This window comes from Thamnophis elegans, chromosome 13 (genome assembly GCF_009769535.1).
Source record: "Thamnophis elegans isolate rThaEle1 chromosome 13, rThaEle1.pri, whole genome shotgun sequence".
Lineage (NCBI taxonomy): Eukaryota > Metazoa > Chordata > Lepidosauria > Squamata > Colubridae > Thamnophis > Thamnophis elegans.
Genome location: NC_045553.1, coordinates 21,306,968 through 21,323,970, shown reverse-complemented (window position 1 = coordinate 21,323,970; position 17,003 = coordinate 21,306,968). Strand labels below are relative to the sequence as shown.

The window sequence follows — 17,003 nt, the reverse complement described above, 5'->3', positions numbered from 1 at the left end:
TCTCATATACATAATTTGTTTCACATCACATTACAATTTCCAATTTTAGCCCCATTATTTTCTTCCCATATTTCCATCTTAAACTTACCTTTTTCTTAACACATCGACAATAGCATTTTTCGCCCTTTCAGAAAATATACCAAATTTATCATTTCATTTTCCATTTGTTATTCTAATTTCTATAGGTAGCATATATAAATTCATAAATTTCAATAAATTCAAATTTAATATAACATGCATTTTACGTAATTGGTTATCCACAATTAACAATGTTACTTTGTTTAACTATATATCATTAGCAGTATTAACATATTTCATTTTCTACTAATAATCTTCTTTCCCTTCCTCCTTTCCTAACCATTTTCTTTTAACTCATCTCTTGCTCTCTTTGATGTTCTATTTTCATCAGTTTTCTGTTTCTCCTTCTATCCCCTACTCATCAATTCCTTTCTCCCCCTTTCATATGTATTATATCTTTTCTTCTGCATTTGCCTTATCATTCTCCTATGCATTGTTTGAGTAATCCTCCCTAGGATTTCTCTTTTTTTGCTTCCCACTGTTTCTCTCTTTATTTTTGAGTTGTTCTTTTTTTTGGATAGCATTTTCTTTTTTCCTCTCTCTCCTCTTTTTGTGTTTCTATAGCTCTCAGTAGAATTAACTGACTGTTTTTATTTTCAGCTTTGTTTTCACCCATGTTAACGTCATTTGTTTTTCTCTTTCTCAGTTCCTCTTCTACTTCCTGTTCTATATATTTCAGTGATTTTTCTGGTTCTTTAATACCTTTTAGCATTGTATGTGCATTGAAGAGGTTTTTTTAAAATAAGCAGTGAAACATTCAAATAAAAAGGGGAAGAAGTTCCATGTGCCATGACTCAACTTACCGTATTTTTCGGAGTATAAGATGCTCCGAAGTATAAGACACACCTAGATTTGGGGAGGAAAACAAGGGGAAATATCTGCCTCTGTCTCCCAGCAATCTGCCTCCTTGCAACGAACAGTACAGACAATATACACTGTTTGTAGTGTTATATTTTAGACTATACTTGTGCAGATGCTGTTAAAATTGATGTGCTTTCTGGAAGTATAGCTATTCTCTGCTATTTAAAAGAATAGCACTTTTTAAAACAATAGCATGGGGCCTCTTCAGATCAAGCATTTATTTTAAAAAGTTTCTTCATTTTGTTAAGTTTTTTAGAATAATAATAAAGCAGTCTTTAAAAAATAAGTCTCATAATTTGAACATTCTATAGACATTTATAGTTGTTGACTTACCTCCTTGCAGCAAACAGCCTGATTAGCACAAGAAAAAAAAAATCTGCTTCCCAGCAGTTTGCCATGTAGAGCAAACAGCAAGTTTCACTTACAATTTCTCTATTGCAGCCTCTGCAAGCCTCCCTCCCCCCCCCCCCCCCGTTTGCTGCAAAGTGATAAATTGCTGGGAGGCAGAGGCCAAAGGGTTGGGGCCTGTCGGTGGGTGGGGCTATATTCAGTGTATAAGACACACCCAAATTTTCACCCTCTTTGGGGGGGGGGAAGGTGTGTCTTATACTCCGAAAAAAACAGTAAATGAGAAGTTTCATTGACTTCATGGGGATTTGCATCAAAAGCCATCATTCCCCACAAGGGAACCCATTAGCCTGTTTTATGAAACCTGGTTACTCCGTGGTTTAAGTTGTCCTGCGAATGTAGCCCATTAAGGAGTCAATGACCATTCTGCTGTTCAAAAATAAAAATTGCAACTCAGAGGAAGGACAACATGGATTATTTTTTGGCAGAGATTCTCTGATATCTCGCCAGAGCTTGCAAGCATTCAAAAGTTGTGGAATGCGATGCTCCATCACTGGAGGTTTTTTTTAAAGAAAAGATTGGACAGCCTCTTGTCTGGAATGGTAGAAGGTCTCCTGCTTGAGTAGGGGGTTGGACTAGAAGACCTCCAAGGGCCCTTTCAGCACTTTGAGTCAAAGATTCTATGATTCCTGATTGATCTCAGAATTTAATTACATCCCCAAGGTTAATGTTGATCTCCATTCCTGGGAAATTAATTGAGGAGGGAAACAACCTGGAATTAAGGAGAAACTTCCTAACAGTAAGGAGAATTAACCAGTGGAACAGAAGTTGCCTTCAATAGTTGTAGGTGCTCCATCACTGGAGGTTTTTAAGAAGAGACTGACAGCCACTTGTGTCTGGAATGGTGTAGGGTCTCCTGCTTGAGCAGAGAAGTTGGACTAGAAGACCTCCAAAGTTCCTTCCACCTCTGTGATTCTGCAATTTCTGTAATAATTTTATAGTAGTAAATTCATTGGTTGATAAATATAAAACCAGGGGGATGTGCAATGATTGTATGAAAAGCAGCTGTGAGTCACTTTTTTAAAGTACCATTTAACTTTGAATGGTCACTGAACAAACGGTTATAAGTTGAGGACTTAACTTGAGAGTTAAGTTCATTTTGCAGTGGCTGATGGATAATCCTAATGCAGATTTTTTTTCAAGGCCAAAATGCCTGCAACTGTGTATTTGTTCCTTTTCATCTCTCCCAACATATACTGACGGACTCTTATTCTGAGTCATAGTCATCTGCTTCCATCTGCAGTTTTAAAAAGAGAATACAGTCCCTCAGGGAAGGGGTCTCCAAATTTGACGGCTTCACAACTTGTGGATTTCAATTCCCAAAAATTCTGGCAGGAAGGCTGGGCTGGCTGCCCTTTTTCCTGCAGATGAATTCTGGGAGTTGGAAGTCCACACGTTGTAAAGTTGCCAAGGTGGGAAACCTTTTGAGTAGAGCAAAAGGGACCAATGGAACTGGGAAAGTGTAACAATAACTTAGAAGGCCAGAAAATCAAATCCTTTGACCACCTGATGAGAAGGAAAGATTCCCTGGAGAAGAGCCTCATGCTGGGAATGATGGAGGGCAAAAGAAGAAAGGGAGGAGAGGGAATGAGGTGGCTGGATGGAGTTACTGAAATAGCTGGCATGAGCTTAAATGGACTCCGGGGGATGGTAGAGGACAGGAAGGCCTGGAGGAACATGGTCCATGGGATCACAATGGGTCAGACACAACTTTGCACCTAACAACAACAAAGATAGTTGGATGGATGGATGGATGGATGGATGGATAGATAGATAGAAGAGATGATGGATGGATAGATAGATCTATCTAAGAGCCTAATGCTGGGAATGTGGAGGGCAAAAGAAGAGGGGGACAGCAGAGAAGGAGGTGGCTGGATGGAGTCACTGAAGCAGTCGGCGTGAGCTTCAATGGACTCCGGGGGATGGTAGAGGATAGGAAGGCCTGGAGGAACGTTGTCCATGGGGTCACGATGGGTCAGACACAACTTTGCAACTAATAACAACAACAAAGATGGATGGATGGATGGATGGATGGATGGATGGATAGATAGAAGAGATGATGGATGAATAGATAGATCTATCTAAGAGCCTAATGCTAGGAATTATGGAGGGCAAAAGAAGAAGGGGACAGCAGAGAATGAGGTGGCTGGATGGAGTCACCGAAGCAGTCGGCGTGAGCTTAAATGGACTCCAGAGGATGGTAGAGGACAGGAAGGCCTGGAGGAATGTTGTCCATGGGGTCACGATGGGTCGGACACGACTTTGCAACTAACAGCAAGCAATAATCTCGTTTTACTGTTCTGTGAGTTGTTTTTTTAAAGAATTTAGGGAAGTGTTTTGCATTTGCATCCTTCCTAAAGAACTCGGAAAACGTTTTGCCTTTTTAAAGTGCGGAGAGATTTAGATTTGCCCCAGAGCTACTGCTAAATATGAGTAGGCAGCTTTTGGGAATTAAGAGAAAGGGGTGTCCATGACCTACAACCTCTTGGGGAAGATGCCTGCTCTGAGTCATTGGGCTACGCCTCCAATGGGGTTTGACTCACCAGCTATGGCTCTTAAACTGCCTGTGAATATGTATCTTCACTTGCAAGTAGATTATTCATTACTTACAACGCATATTCGGGTGCATTATCAGTAACCATCATTGCAACGTCTGTAGAAATTCTCAGTCCTCCAGGTCCTGGTTGTCCCAAAACTGCTTTTTCTGGACTTCGTTCTTTTTTTCTTTTTCTTTTAAAAAGTTTTTTATTTTTTATTCTCTTACATACAATTATAGGTATACATTCACATAGTTATTCTTCTTCTTTACATGTGTCATTCTTGGGTATTTATTATTCCATTTAAAGAGTTATAATATACAGTTTGGGTTGCTTTATTTACCATCCCATCCGCCTGTTGTAACACCACCTAACTTTCCCTTTCTTTCCTCCTTCCCTCCCTTCTCTACTTTTTTCTTCCTTCCTCTTCTCCTTTCCCTTCCTTCTTCCCATACCTCTCCCCTACTCCTCTTCCCCTTCCTACCCTCTTCTCCTTCTCCTTCTCTTTCTCTTTCTCTCCCTCTCATACTCCTCTCCTTACCTCTTTCTTCCTTCCCTCCTCTTCCTCTCAACTCCTATCCTCCTCTCTTCCTTTCTTTTTCTGCTGTTGTGGGTGTCTCTTTCAGCTCTCAATTTCTGTTCTCTCAGGATGGTATTTCCACAAACCCAAATATGATTTAATTTCATTTCCTATTCCCTTTATTTTGCTAGTATATTCCAACTATTCTTTTTTTTTTCTTTTGAAGACGTTTCGCTTCTCATCCCAGAAGCTTCTTCAGCTCTGACTGGATGGTGGGGGATGGAAGGATTAATACTCCTTGCAGACAGCTGGTCATTTGCATCATTTTAGAGGGTTGTTGAGGCCATTTGGAGGTTTATCTGTGTCCTCAGGGTCACCGAGTGGTGCAAATGGTTCCTATAGTCAGCCATTTTTCCCTCTGGAAACCCATCCCCACTTTCACACCATTCAAAGGTTGCCATCCCAAATTGCGTAGCTAAGTGTCTGTAGAGATTCTCATATAAACCTACAAGTGCTTCAATAAACAGTAGTTCTATTAAGTTGCTCAGGCACCTCCCACATATATTTTATTTCCTCTTAGACAGTCACACTTCTGTAGTTTTAGGGGGGACATCTTAGGGGCATCTTGCTGACCCCTCTTAATTGTATATGGTAGTCTTTTTTTTAGTTAACACTAACAGATGGCAGGCATTGCAATAAATCAGTTGAGGATCACAGAGATGCCCAAGATTTTTGAATCGTATATTCTCTGCCAAGGGGGGTACATTGGCCAGCTCAGGTTGGCATTGACGCCTTTCCCTGCTTTCTCCCAGCCTTGCCAGTCTGTGCATTATTATTGTCAGCATGCTGTGGACAAGCTGGTGGAGTCTGGACTGTTGGTGGCCGAGGAGGTAAGGAACTCTCTTCTCTCTTTCACCTACCAAAGGTGGCAAACCTTTTTTTCCTCAGGTCCAAAAGCGCACGTGCTCACACCCATAATGCCCCCCGCAGGCTCCGCCCCTGTGCATGCGCACGTGACCCCCATTTTGGTGCTAGCAGGCCTCCTAGATAGACACAGACCTTACCTGGCTTGGAGAGCTGCCAGGCTGGTATCTGCAAAACTTGGCAAGGAGCCTCAGAGAGTCACGAACCAATTAAGCAAACTAATGGTCTCCTGCAAACTCCACTCCCCTTTTGCTCCTCTTTTATTTCCTCTGGGAGGGGCCATTCACCGTCCATCTGTGGCCTTACTCCCAAGTCGACCCCTATTGTTTAGCTGTTCCCTTCTTCTGGCAACTCTGCGCATGCACACACTGGGAACAGGCTCCACTACTTCTTCTGCCCCACTGATGTCTGACTCTGAAGGCAGCTGATAACTTGCATATGGCCCTGGCCCCCTCTCTGCCTCCAACACAGAGCCCTCATCAGAGCCTTCCCCAGACTCCAGGACTGGCCCATGTTCCTCCTCAACATCCTCATTGTCCGAATCTGCTGCCAGCTCCAGTGGCCGCTTGCAGGCCACAACAGATAACCTCTCTTGTTGGGGTACTTGAGACTCAGAATGGTTCAGTTGGACCCATGGTTTTCTTCCAGGGCTCCCCTCCTTTCCCGTTGCCTGGAGCTGATGGGTGCCCCTCTTCCTTTGCCTCCTATAGGTGCCCAGCGATTGCTTCGTGTGTGACACAACTCAGAAAGGCTTTGCCGAGAAGTTTCTGTGGAAGGCAACAGAAGATTTTGTCGAGGTTGAGGGCCGCGAGGAAGCTGAGAAGCAGTGCTTCAAAGTACAGATATTCTGTGCTCAGTGGTTGGGGAAGGGGGGGAATTGATCCTTCTTCTCTGTGCTCATCTACTGACCTCACTTGGAGGTTCTTGATAGATCTTTGTGTCGGTAGGATAGGGAGCAAGGCATGGACCCAAGCGGCCTTGATAAGAGTCTTGCATACCCGCTGGCAGATTGTGCAGGCAGCCTGAAAAATATTACGAGCCTAAGTGAAATATTTCCAGGGGTTCGGGAGACCCTCTAAAAAAAAAAACGGGCCTACCAGAAGCTTGGGAAGGCTGGAAATGCCCCAGGGGGCCTTGGGAGCCTGGGGACGCTGTTTTCACCCTCCCGGAGGCTCGAGGAAAACTTCCATAGCCCAGGGAGGGCAAAAAAAAAACCAAACCCTGTGGTGCAGGAGGCCAACTAGGCCATGCCCACCATGGTCACGCCCACTCAGAACCAGACAGAGAACCCCTTGCTAAAATTTTTGAAGCCCATCCAGGATGTTACCCTTTCAGAACAGCATGGATGAATGGAATCTGTGCTGATGGAGGTGGAAAGAATGAAGGGAGGAGGGTATGCAAAGAGGGGAAAGCAGGAGGAAGCATGCTATCAGACCTGCCCCAGTCTGAATCCCTCGACTCCCATTTGGTTGATGGGATAAAAGCAGAAGTGGGTTGCTAATTATTTTCACTACTGGTTTGGGTGTGCGTGCAACACTTCTGAGCCTCCCGCAGCCGCTACTACCGGTTCGCAGCCCACCTCTGCATAAAAAGATGCTGGCTGCGGTAGGATGAGGCTCAGGGGTGCGTTCCCGCTTCTGTTACTGTCGGTTCATTCAGGGGTGCACTGTGTGTGCGCGTGGACTTCACGCGCACACTTGATGTGCACTATGCATGCATGCGCAGTAGTAAAAGAATGGCTTCTGCGCATGCACAGAAGCAAAAAACAAGATAGAACTGGTTCGGAGGTGTGGCCGGCCGAGTTACTACCTACTCGGCCAAACCGGTAGGAACCACCTCTGAACAGGCTAGAACTGATTTTTCCATGCAAAGAAGATAACACAAGATCCTCTCTGATCCCAGCCCTCCCCTTTTCCAGTCCATCTTCAGCCAATGAATAAGTTGCCCAGAATAGTGTTTTGAGAGCTCTGAGATGTTTGGGTTAGGCTGCAAACTTTCTCATACATTTGCTGAGAACGGAAGAAGCTTCTTGGATGAGAAGGAAAATGTTTTTCAAGGACAAAGCCAAGAAGGCTGCTGGGAGATTCATACAGGTTCGGGCGATCCTCCAGCTAGGATTCTGCCCAGTTCTGCAAACTCTCAAATGCCAGCCCTGGTGGCCATGCCCACCCCTCCCCTCCCAGGAGACTCCACGTAGCCCATTCATCATGCCAGATAAGTGCAGGCCTCATGCGGAGGCTTGGGGAGGGGGGTAAATGGGCCTCCAGGAGGTTCCAGAAGTACAGAAATGGGCCTGTTTCCAGCCTCCGAAGCCCGGGGGAAGCTGTTTTCGCCCTCCCGGAGGCTTGAGGAATGCCTTCGGAGCAGGGGTGGGTTCCGGCAGTCACTACATTGTAGTGCATGCGAACTACAATAAAAAAATGTTCTGTGCATGCACAGAAGCAAAAAACAAGATGGCGGTGCCTATGGTGCCATCTGGAGAACCAGTTCAGGAGCGCAGCAGGCCAGTTCCAGTAGCCCAGGCCTCAAAACTACCACTGGTTCAGCTGAACCGGTCCAAACCAGAAGGAACCCACCACTGCTCCAAAGCCCGGGGAAGGCGAAAATGTCCCATCCCTGCCCCGGCCCCGATGTAGTGCAGGAGGCCAACTGGCTGTTCTGGCAGGCCTGGGGCTGCTGATCTTTGATTGGACTTCAGCCCCATTATAATCGAGTGTATGTTGTGTCTCTTTTAATCTATTTCTGTTTGTATTTTAAACTCTTTTTAATATTTTTAAACTGTTTTATGTAAGCTGCCCAGAGTCCTTCGGGATTGGGCGGCATACAAATCTATTAAAATTACAAATTATGCCACACCCACCATGGCCCCACCACCCAGCAACAGGGTTGCTGCAATTTTTGAATCCCACCTCCCCTGCAAGAAAAGCGCCATTGGGACATTTTCTCTGTGGATCCCTGTAACTGGAGAATGGGCCTTTCACGGGCCTTTTCTCTCCTGTTGGAAAGAGCAGTGCCCAACATCCCTCTTGGACGTGCATGCCAAGGACGCGGCTGTCACACTTCCAGCAAGTCTCTTTCCCAGTTGTGGGAAGGAAGGAGGAAAGCTCACCCTCCCCTGGTCCTTGAAGGCTTCTTCCTCATCCCCATTGTAAAAAGAACATCAAATTATCGTATCAGTTCCCCTTCCTTTTGTTCCTTGGCGTACGCATGAGGCTTCCCGAGCTGGCAACCTGTCTCTTTAAATGCCAGCCGTGTGGGCTGCTGTTTTGAAACCTCCTCCCCTCTTTTCACAAGGGAGCAAAGCTCTCTGTAATTAAGGGGCTGGGGCTGAACTAGGGGGAGCTGCCAAGCTTTCCTGCCCCAGCATCTGCCTTTCCTGGCACACCCAGCAGCTTCCCAAGATTCTGAGTTGACAGTGCCACCTTCTGGGAAGCAAAAGGCAGAGAGGCATCCCTTAAAGGAGGCACAGAACTTCCACAGCTCACTGTTGCCGCCTTCTTGAAACCTTGAGTAGAGTAGAACAGAACAAAATAGAATAGATATTGGAATGAAGAATAGGATAGGACAGGACAGAATAGAATACAATAGCAGAGTTGGAAGAGACCTTGGAGGTCTTCTAGTCCAACCCTCTGCCTAAGCAGGAAACCCTACACCATTTCAGACAAATGGCTATCCAACATCTTCTTAAAACTTCCAGTGTTGGAGCACCTACAACTTCTGGAGGGAAGTTGTTCCACTGATTCATTTTTCTAACTGTCAGGAAATTTCTCCTTAGTTCTAAGTTGTTTCTCTCCTTGATTAGTTTCCACCCATTGCTTCTTGTTCTGCCTTCAGGTGCTTTGGAGAATAGCTTGACTCCCTCTTCTTTGTGGCAACCCCTCAGATATTGGAAGACTGCTATCATGTTTCCCCTAGTCCTTCTTTCCATTAAACTAGACCTACCCAGTTCCTGCAACTGTTCTTCATATGTTTGAGCCTCCAGTCCCCTACTGTAGAACCATGGGGCTGGAAGAGACCTTGGGGGTCATTTAATCCACCCTCTGCTGAAGGCGGGAGACCTTATTCCGTCCTGGAAAAAAATGATTACCAGTCTCTTCTTAAAACCGCCCAGTGATGAAGCACCCACTACTTCTGGTGGCAAGCCATTCCACTGATTAATTGTCCTCACAGTCAGAAATTCCTCCTTAATTTCAGATTGACTCTCCCCCTGATAAAGTTTCCATCTTTTGCTTCTGGACCAGACAAATATCTGCAGATCAGAGATCAAATTTTCCCCCCTCTCTTAGGTAAGTCATTCGGAAAGCTGCTCCAACCTCTTTGTGTTCCTTTGTGGCCTCCTCGGCCCTCCGCTGAAGACGCTGGAGAGGGCCATCATCTTCCTCCAAGAGCAGGATTTCCCTCAGCCAGGTGGGCCTCACACCTTGGGGTCCTCTGCTTGGGGGGGGGGGTGGCAGCCATAATTTTCACCAGGAAAGGGGTTGGGAGGGGTGGGGGGGGTGAGGGGCGGCCTTTGGGGAAGGTTTTAACACTTGGGTGTGGAGATGACTTCTGAAGCTTTGAGTAGCTGTCTGTGTACCTGAAGGACAGGTGGGCATTGCCAGCTCTGGAAGGCCTTTGCCATAAGAGGACATCAGGGGCTTCCACTGGCCCAAAGTCTTGTTTGCCTCTGATCCACAGCCAGCCCTTTTGGGGGGCAACAGGGAAGGCAAGTAAAACAGTTCCAGATTGGGAGAGACACCAGCAAAGTCCCATTAGAACGAGGGGGGGTCTCACTCGCAAGATTCGTTTTTCTCACCATATACACAATACATCCAAAATAGATGATGTTTCTCAGTGTCATATAATATAGCAATAGCCCTTAGACTTATATACCGCTTTACAATGGTTACAGCCCTCTCTAAGCGGTTTACAGAGTCAGCCTCTTGCCCCCCAACAATCTGGGTCCTCATTTTACCAACTTCAGGAAGGACAGAAGGCTGAGTCAACCCTGAGCCAGATAGGATCAAACTGCTGGCAGTGGGCAGTGCCAGCCTTCCATACTGCCTTCTAACCACTGAGAGAGAGGGCTGGAAGGAGGGAAGGAAAGAAGGAAGGAAAATAGCAAGACCTATATACCGTTTTACAGTGTTTTGCAGCCCTAAGCAGTTTACAGAGTTAGCATCCCATCCACCCCTTGCACAGCAATCTTGGTCCTTGTTTTACCAACTCAGAAGGATGGAAGGCTGAGTTAACCTTGAGCCAGTCAGGATCGAACTGCTGGCTATTGCAGTTAGCCTTCAATACTGCCTTCTAACCACAGGGAGGGAGGGAGGGAGGGAATAGCAATAGCACAGACTTATACCGCTTCAGAGTGCTTTTACAGCCCTCTAAGCAGTTTAACAGAGTCAGCCTATTATCCCCCAACAATCTGGGTCATTTGACCCACCTCGGAAGGATGGGAAGCTGAGTCAACCTTGAGCGTGGTAGGATTTGAAGTGCCAAATTGCAGGCAGCTGGCAGTCAGCAAAAGTAGCTTGCAGTACAGCATTCTAACCACTGCACCACCACAGCTAATATATGTGGATATATACATATTCATTTATTCTGTCATGTTTATGTAGTGTACATTGGAGGTGGTTTCCTTTGAGAGCTGTATACAGTTGAGATTTCATTTTAATGCATACCAATTAGTGTACATTCAAAGTGACAATAAAGTTTCTATTCTATTCTACCTCTCCTCTCTATTCTGTTCTCTATCTCTCCTCTCTTCTATTCTATTCTATTTCATTACTTCCTATTCTATTCTATTCTATTCTATTCCTTATTCTATTCTATTTCCTATTCTATTCACTACATATTCTATTCTATTCTCTATTCTATTCTATTCTCTATTTTATTTCATTCTATTCTATTCTTTATTCTATTCTTATTCTATTCTTTTTTTATTTTAATTTTTTATTATTATTAACAAACATGTAAAATACACATACACACTATTCTATTCTATTGTGTTGTCTTTCAAAAAGTCTCCTTGACTTCTCTTCCTTTGTTGTCTGAAACCTCAGAGAATTATGAATGAATTCCTCCTGCAGTTCTTTTTTTTCTCACCCTTCTCTCTCTAGAATCTCGGTTCATGGAGGAGCTGCAGAGGGACTTGGTGAGGTTGGCACGAGAGGACGGTTCTTTTGGTGAGTGTGGAAGCCCAGATCCTCCAGCATGGCGTTGGGAGTGTAAAATCGATGTGAGAAACTTGAGGCCTGCATTAAGAAGGGCCAATCCCAGCAAGAAATGTTTGTCGCTCTTAGTGTGTCACTTCTAACCCAGAGCTGGGCAACCCTGGAATCTTTTCTGAAGACTTCAGCTCCCAGAATTCCTTGACTACAGGTAGCCCTCAACTTCCTAGCGTAATTCAGCCTGGAATGACAGTCGGTGGTCGTGCCAGTCATTAAGTGGGTCATCACGGGACTGCCCCTGATTTTACCATCTTCCTTGTGGCAGTCGTAAAGCAAATGTCATTGTTGTTAAGAAAACCTGTGGACTACATGTTTTTTTTTTGTTTTGTTTTTTGCAAGAAACCGAAAATAAATTCCACTCTATAAAGCCTTAGTAAGACCACACCTGGAATAACTGCATCCAGTTTTGGTCACCAGACTATAAAAAAGATGTTGAGACTCTAGAAAGTGCAGAGAAGAGCAACCGGGATGATGAGGGGACTGGAGGCTAAAACAGACAATGAACAGTTGCTGGAACTGGGCATGGCTAGTCTAGTGAAGAGAAGGACCAGGGGAGACAGGAGAGCATCTTCCAATACTTGAGGGGCTTCCCCAGAGAGGAGGGAGTCAAGCTATTGTCCAAAGCACCTTTGAAGGCAAGAGAAGGAGTAATGGATGTAAACTGACCAAGGAGAGATTCAACCTGGAATTACCCCACAGTGAGAACAGTGAACCAATGGAACAGAAGTTGCCTTCGGAAGTTGTGAGAGCTTTATCCCTGGAGGCTTTCAAGAAGAGACTGGACTGCCATCTGTCAGAAATAGTGTAGGGTCTCCTGCTTGGGCGAGGAGGTTGGACTAGATGATCTACATGGTCCCTTCCAGCTCTGTTAATCTGCTGACTAGTATAAATGCTGGTTCTATTGAATGCTGCAAATGGCCAGAAATGGTGACCAGTTGGCAAGCAGCCAACATGCAGTCATGAAAAAGAGGGGGGAACTTTGACTCTGGGTTCTAAGCCTCTGTTTTGGGGTCTTTGGCAACTGCTCATGGTCTTCAGTCATGCATTGTAGGAAGACCTCGACTTCAAACCATTTGTTTCGTGACCGAAGTTAAATCTGCACTGAAAAAAGAAGTGACTTATGACCGCTTTTCACACTTGTGACCGTTCCAGCATCCCGGGGGTAGGGTGCTGCATGATCAAAATTGAGGGGCTTGGCAACTGGTTTGTATTTATGATGGTTGCGGTATCCCGTGGTCACCATTTGTGTCCTTCCAATAAGCAAACTCAACTTTGGTTAATGACCAGATGGTTCACTTAACAGTTGTGGCAAAAAAAGGTCATAGAATGGAGCAAAACTCTCTTAACTGCCTTGCTTAGCAACAGACATTTTGGGCTCAAAATTGTGGTCATAAATGGAGAACTGCTTGTTCCTCTAGATATTTTTTATTTGACAATCGGCCTCGTCATCACACAGCTGGACACACAGTCGCCAGTGACATCCTTTCATTTTTAATGGTCCTTCGTAAACAATGTAAACTCCCTGCCCAGTTCATAAAAAATCAGCCTTTGCTACAGGAAGAAGGTCAGAGATGGCTCCAACGGAGAGATGAAAGAGGAATCGGTGCACTTCTAGACATAGGGAAGATTTTACGATTGGTTAGAGAAAGGAATCTAGAAAAGAAAGCAAGAGAGATAGAACCCAGTCAAGACACTGTTGAGTGGAAAAGGGGAGGGGGAAGAATGGGAAAAATAGAAAAGAAAGTATTAATATATCAGTATATGTTCAAGAATGAGATCTAGAGAAAAAATAATTAGGATATGATAAATGAAGAAAAGGGGAAAGGTAAGGATAAGCATAAAATTATAACAGGGTTTGCCGGAATACCATCCTGAAAATACACCAGTTCAGAGTTGAAAAGAAATAACCACAATAAAAAGAAAAGGAAAGGAAGAGAGGAGGAAAGGAGAGGAAGGCTGGAAGGGATAGAAAGAAGGAGAGAGGGCAGGAGGGGGAAGAGGAAGAGAGGAGTGGGGAGAGATAAGGGAAGTAGGAAAAAGAAATGAGAAGAGGAAGGAAGTAAGTAGAGAAGGGAGGGAGGGTGAAAAGAAAAAAATAGGGTGGTAACAATACAAAATAGGTGTATGAGATGGCAAGCAAGGCAACCGAGAATGTGTATTTTAACCTTTTATATGGAAAAACAAATATGTAAAAGTGATTAAGATAAATAAGAACAAGAACTATGTGAATGTATATCTGTAATGATACATAACAGAATAAAAATAAACTTTTGACAAGGAAAAGTGATGGCTCAAGGTCAAAGTGGAAGGGCAGTTAAGAAGGCTGCTGAACTGACCAATGAACTTTTGGGCCTGCTGGTCCTGAATTTAACCTTATCAAGGTGACAGCCGTCCATTGTTTTCTTTGACCTGGTCATAAAATAGGAAAGAGAGTAACTTGACCGGGGTACCCTAGCTTGGTTAAAAATAGGGTCAATGCTGGGGATCAGCAGGAATTTTAAAAACAAGAGTAGAAATGTCTCATGATGGTTGACTCCCTTTGGGTGGATGGTCTCCCTTATCCGAGATCTGGACAGAGTTCAGAAAAAGATCTTTAATTCTGAGAATTAAAATATTAAAGCTTGAATTTTGAGAATTAAAGATGCCTCCAAATCATGTTCTGCAATTTATTTATTTTTGCTTCCTTTCAGAATGTGCCAACAGGAGCTTGACCGACACTGCCGTTCGCATCTGCAAAGAATTAGGGGTAAGAACCTCACCCTCTTAAGGTCCTCCAGATTCCCCCCCCCCAAAAAAAAACACCCTTACAGTTAAGGTTCAGAAGTCCAACATGAAGCTTTTCAGAAATTAAATGTTTTTTCTCTCTCTTAAAAGTACCAGCACTGGGAGGACAGATTAGGTTTTAGGATGAGACATACATAAAGGGGAGGGCTCTTTAATCCCCCCCCCCCAATCCACTGATATTTCATCACCAAGGACATGGTGACTCAGACATGGTGAGGTTGACTCAGACTTCCATCCTTCTGAGGTGGGTCAAATGAGGACCCAGATTGTTGGGGGCAAGAGGCTGACTCTGTAAACCGCTTAGAGAGGACTGGGAAGCGGTATATAAGTCTAAGTGCTATTGCTATTCCTTCCTTTCTCCCTCCCTTTCTTCCTTCCTATTAGAATGCAGTATTGCATTCTGCCAACTGCAAATAGTTCAATTCTTACTGGCTCAAGGTTGACTCAGCCTTCCGTCCTTCCAAGGAGGGTGAAATGAGGACCCAGATTGTTGGGAGCAACATGCTGACTCTGTAAACCACTTAAAGAGAGCTGTAAAGCACTGTGAAGTGGTATATAATAAGTGCTATTGCTATTCCTTCCTTCCTTCCTTCCTTCTTCCCCTGCTAATAGTGCTAAGGGGGCACTGTCCTGGTTTTTAGCTGCTTTTTTTTAGTCCATCCAGTCGCCCTGACTCTACTCTGAATTAATGGATTAGAGAATCGTAAAAAGGGAGTTTTAAAGCAGACTGTGCCATAATTGTGGAACTAATGCTAGGGAGAAGACCCAACCTTTGGAAGACAGGAAAACACCACACCTGTATCATCTCCATCCTGGTGCAAAATGTGGGTGAACCTTTCAGGTTAGGCCAAGGCAAGAATTAGATACCACACTGGAACTCTACTCTATTGATGCAGGGTAAAAATCTTAAAAGCTTACCTGAATTTTCTTCCGCCTCTTGTCAGAGTTTGTTGCAGAAATCAAATCCAGAAAGCACACACAGGTAACTGATTGAGCAGGATTCATTAACTTCTCTTTATATATAACATAACACATGAGACATATATACAATATCAAGAGTGGTTCTTCCAACGTGGTAGAAGAGGGATTGGCTTCAGTTTCAGTTCAGAAGCAGACCAGTAAAACTAGTTCTTAGCTTTTGCACAGACTCAGAGCTACAGAGCTAAGCCACGCCCAGGCTCCAAAGCTCCCATTGGCTGACCTTGTTGCTATGCCCTGTTCCACTTCATGAATATGCTCTGACACACCTCTTATACCAAAGAAAATTGAGGCAGGGTTACCTTGACCTTCTCTGTCACTCAATCTTCCTTCCTTGGATTGAATGGCTGTTCACTGAACCATTCTTACATTCCTCCTTCAAGGTAAGTAGCCCACTCTTCTCCTGCATGTCAAATAATTGCAAAAACTCCATTGGCTGCCATAAATGGATTAATGAATGCTGATTAGGGAAGACCTGTATAAGTGACAACTTTTTTGACAAAGTGACAAAGTTAGTGGACCAGAGGAATGCTGTCGATATAAATTACTTGGACTTCAGTAAGGCATTTGATAAGGTAGACCATAATCTACTACTAGATAAAGTAGAAAAATGTGTATTAGGCAGCATCACCACCAGATGGATTTGTAACTGGCTGACCAACCGCACTCAACATGTAGTCCTCAATGGAATTGTATCTACATGGAGGGAAGTATGCAGTGGAGTACCCCAAGGCTCTGTTTTGGGCCCAGAACTCTTCAACATCTTCATCAATAACTTGGACAAGGGAATAGATGGGGAACTCATCAAATTTGCAGATGAGTTGTACCAAGCTGGCAGGAATAGCCAACATTCCAGAAGATAGGCTTAAGATGTAGAAGGATCTGAACAGATTTGCATATTGGGTGCTATCTAAAAAGTAAGGTATACTACATTTAGGCAAGAAAAACAAATGCACAGGTACAGTATATGTGGCACCTGGCTCAGTAGTAACTGAGATGGATCTTGGAGTCCTGGTGGATGATCACTTAAATATAAGCCAGCCGTATGCAGCAGCTGCCAAAAAAGCCAATGCAATCCTAGGCTGCATTAACAGAGGGATAGAATCAAGATCGTATGAAGTGTTAAGTGTTGATCTGCTCTGTAAGGAAAAAGGATTCTTACTTGATTTCTCTTTCAGGTGTTCAAGGAAGTAACGGAAGACAAGGAAGCTCTTCTCCATCTGTCCGAAACTTTCGCTGCCCGAGAAAACCAAAAAAAACTGGAGAAATTCATCCATCAATTTATCTACTAGCTCCTTTTTTGATCCGTCTTCCTTTAACAGGCAGAACGATTCAGGGATCTGGCTAAGAATTATCCCCCACCAGTCTGTTTGGAGTCTTGTTTTGTTTGTGTTCTACTTTTGAAATGTTGTTTTCCAGGAAGGGGAAATTTTGAGCAAGGCAACGAGGCCAGTTAGGTTAATAAAAGCAATTAACACCGAAGCGTGATGTGGTTTGTATTATGGACCGTTTACCCAAAAGATTCCATTTATGAAACAAGAAGCAATCAGCAGGAAGGAAGGCGTTCTTTTTTTTAAAAACGTTGCAAGGCAGGGGTGAAATCCAGAAGTTTCTCACAGGTTCTGGAGAACTGCTAGCGGAAAGTTTGAGTAGTTTGGAGAACCGGCAAATGCCACTTCTGACTGGCCCCAGAGTGGGATT

The 17,003-nt window shown here is 44.2% G+C and overlaps 1 protein-coding gene across 1 annotated transcript in view; it reads left to right on the top strand.

Annotated features, from left to right (window-relative positions):
• The window catches only part of GPAT2 (glycerol-3-phosphate acyltransferase 2, mitochondrial), a 51,563-nt gene extending 34,799 nt beyond the window's left edge, over nucleotides 1-16,764 (top strand). Inside the window, exons 15-20 of the mRNA XM_032228729.1 lie at nucleotides 5,217-5,294; nucleotides 6,039-6,164; nucleotides 9,615-9,735; nucleotides 11,430-11,495; nucleotides 14,231-14,286; nucleotides 16,481-16,764. Coding sequence (XP_032084620.1) covers nucleotides 5,217-5,294; nucleotides 6,039-6,164; nucleotides 9,615-9,735; nucleotides 11,430-11,495; nucleotides 14,231-14,286; nucleotides 16,481-16,594 — 561 coding nt within the window. The 3' untranslated portion in view covers nucleotides 16,595-16,764. The remainder of the gene's footprint in view (nucleotides 1-5,216; nucleotides 5,295-6,038; nucleotides 6,165-9,614; nucleotides 9,736-11,429; nucleotides 11,496-14,230; nucleotides 14,287-16,480) is intronic.
• Nucleotides 16,765-17,003: the final 239 nt, after the last annotated feature.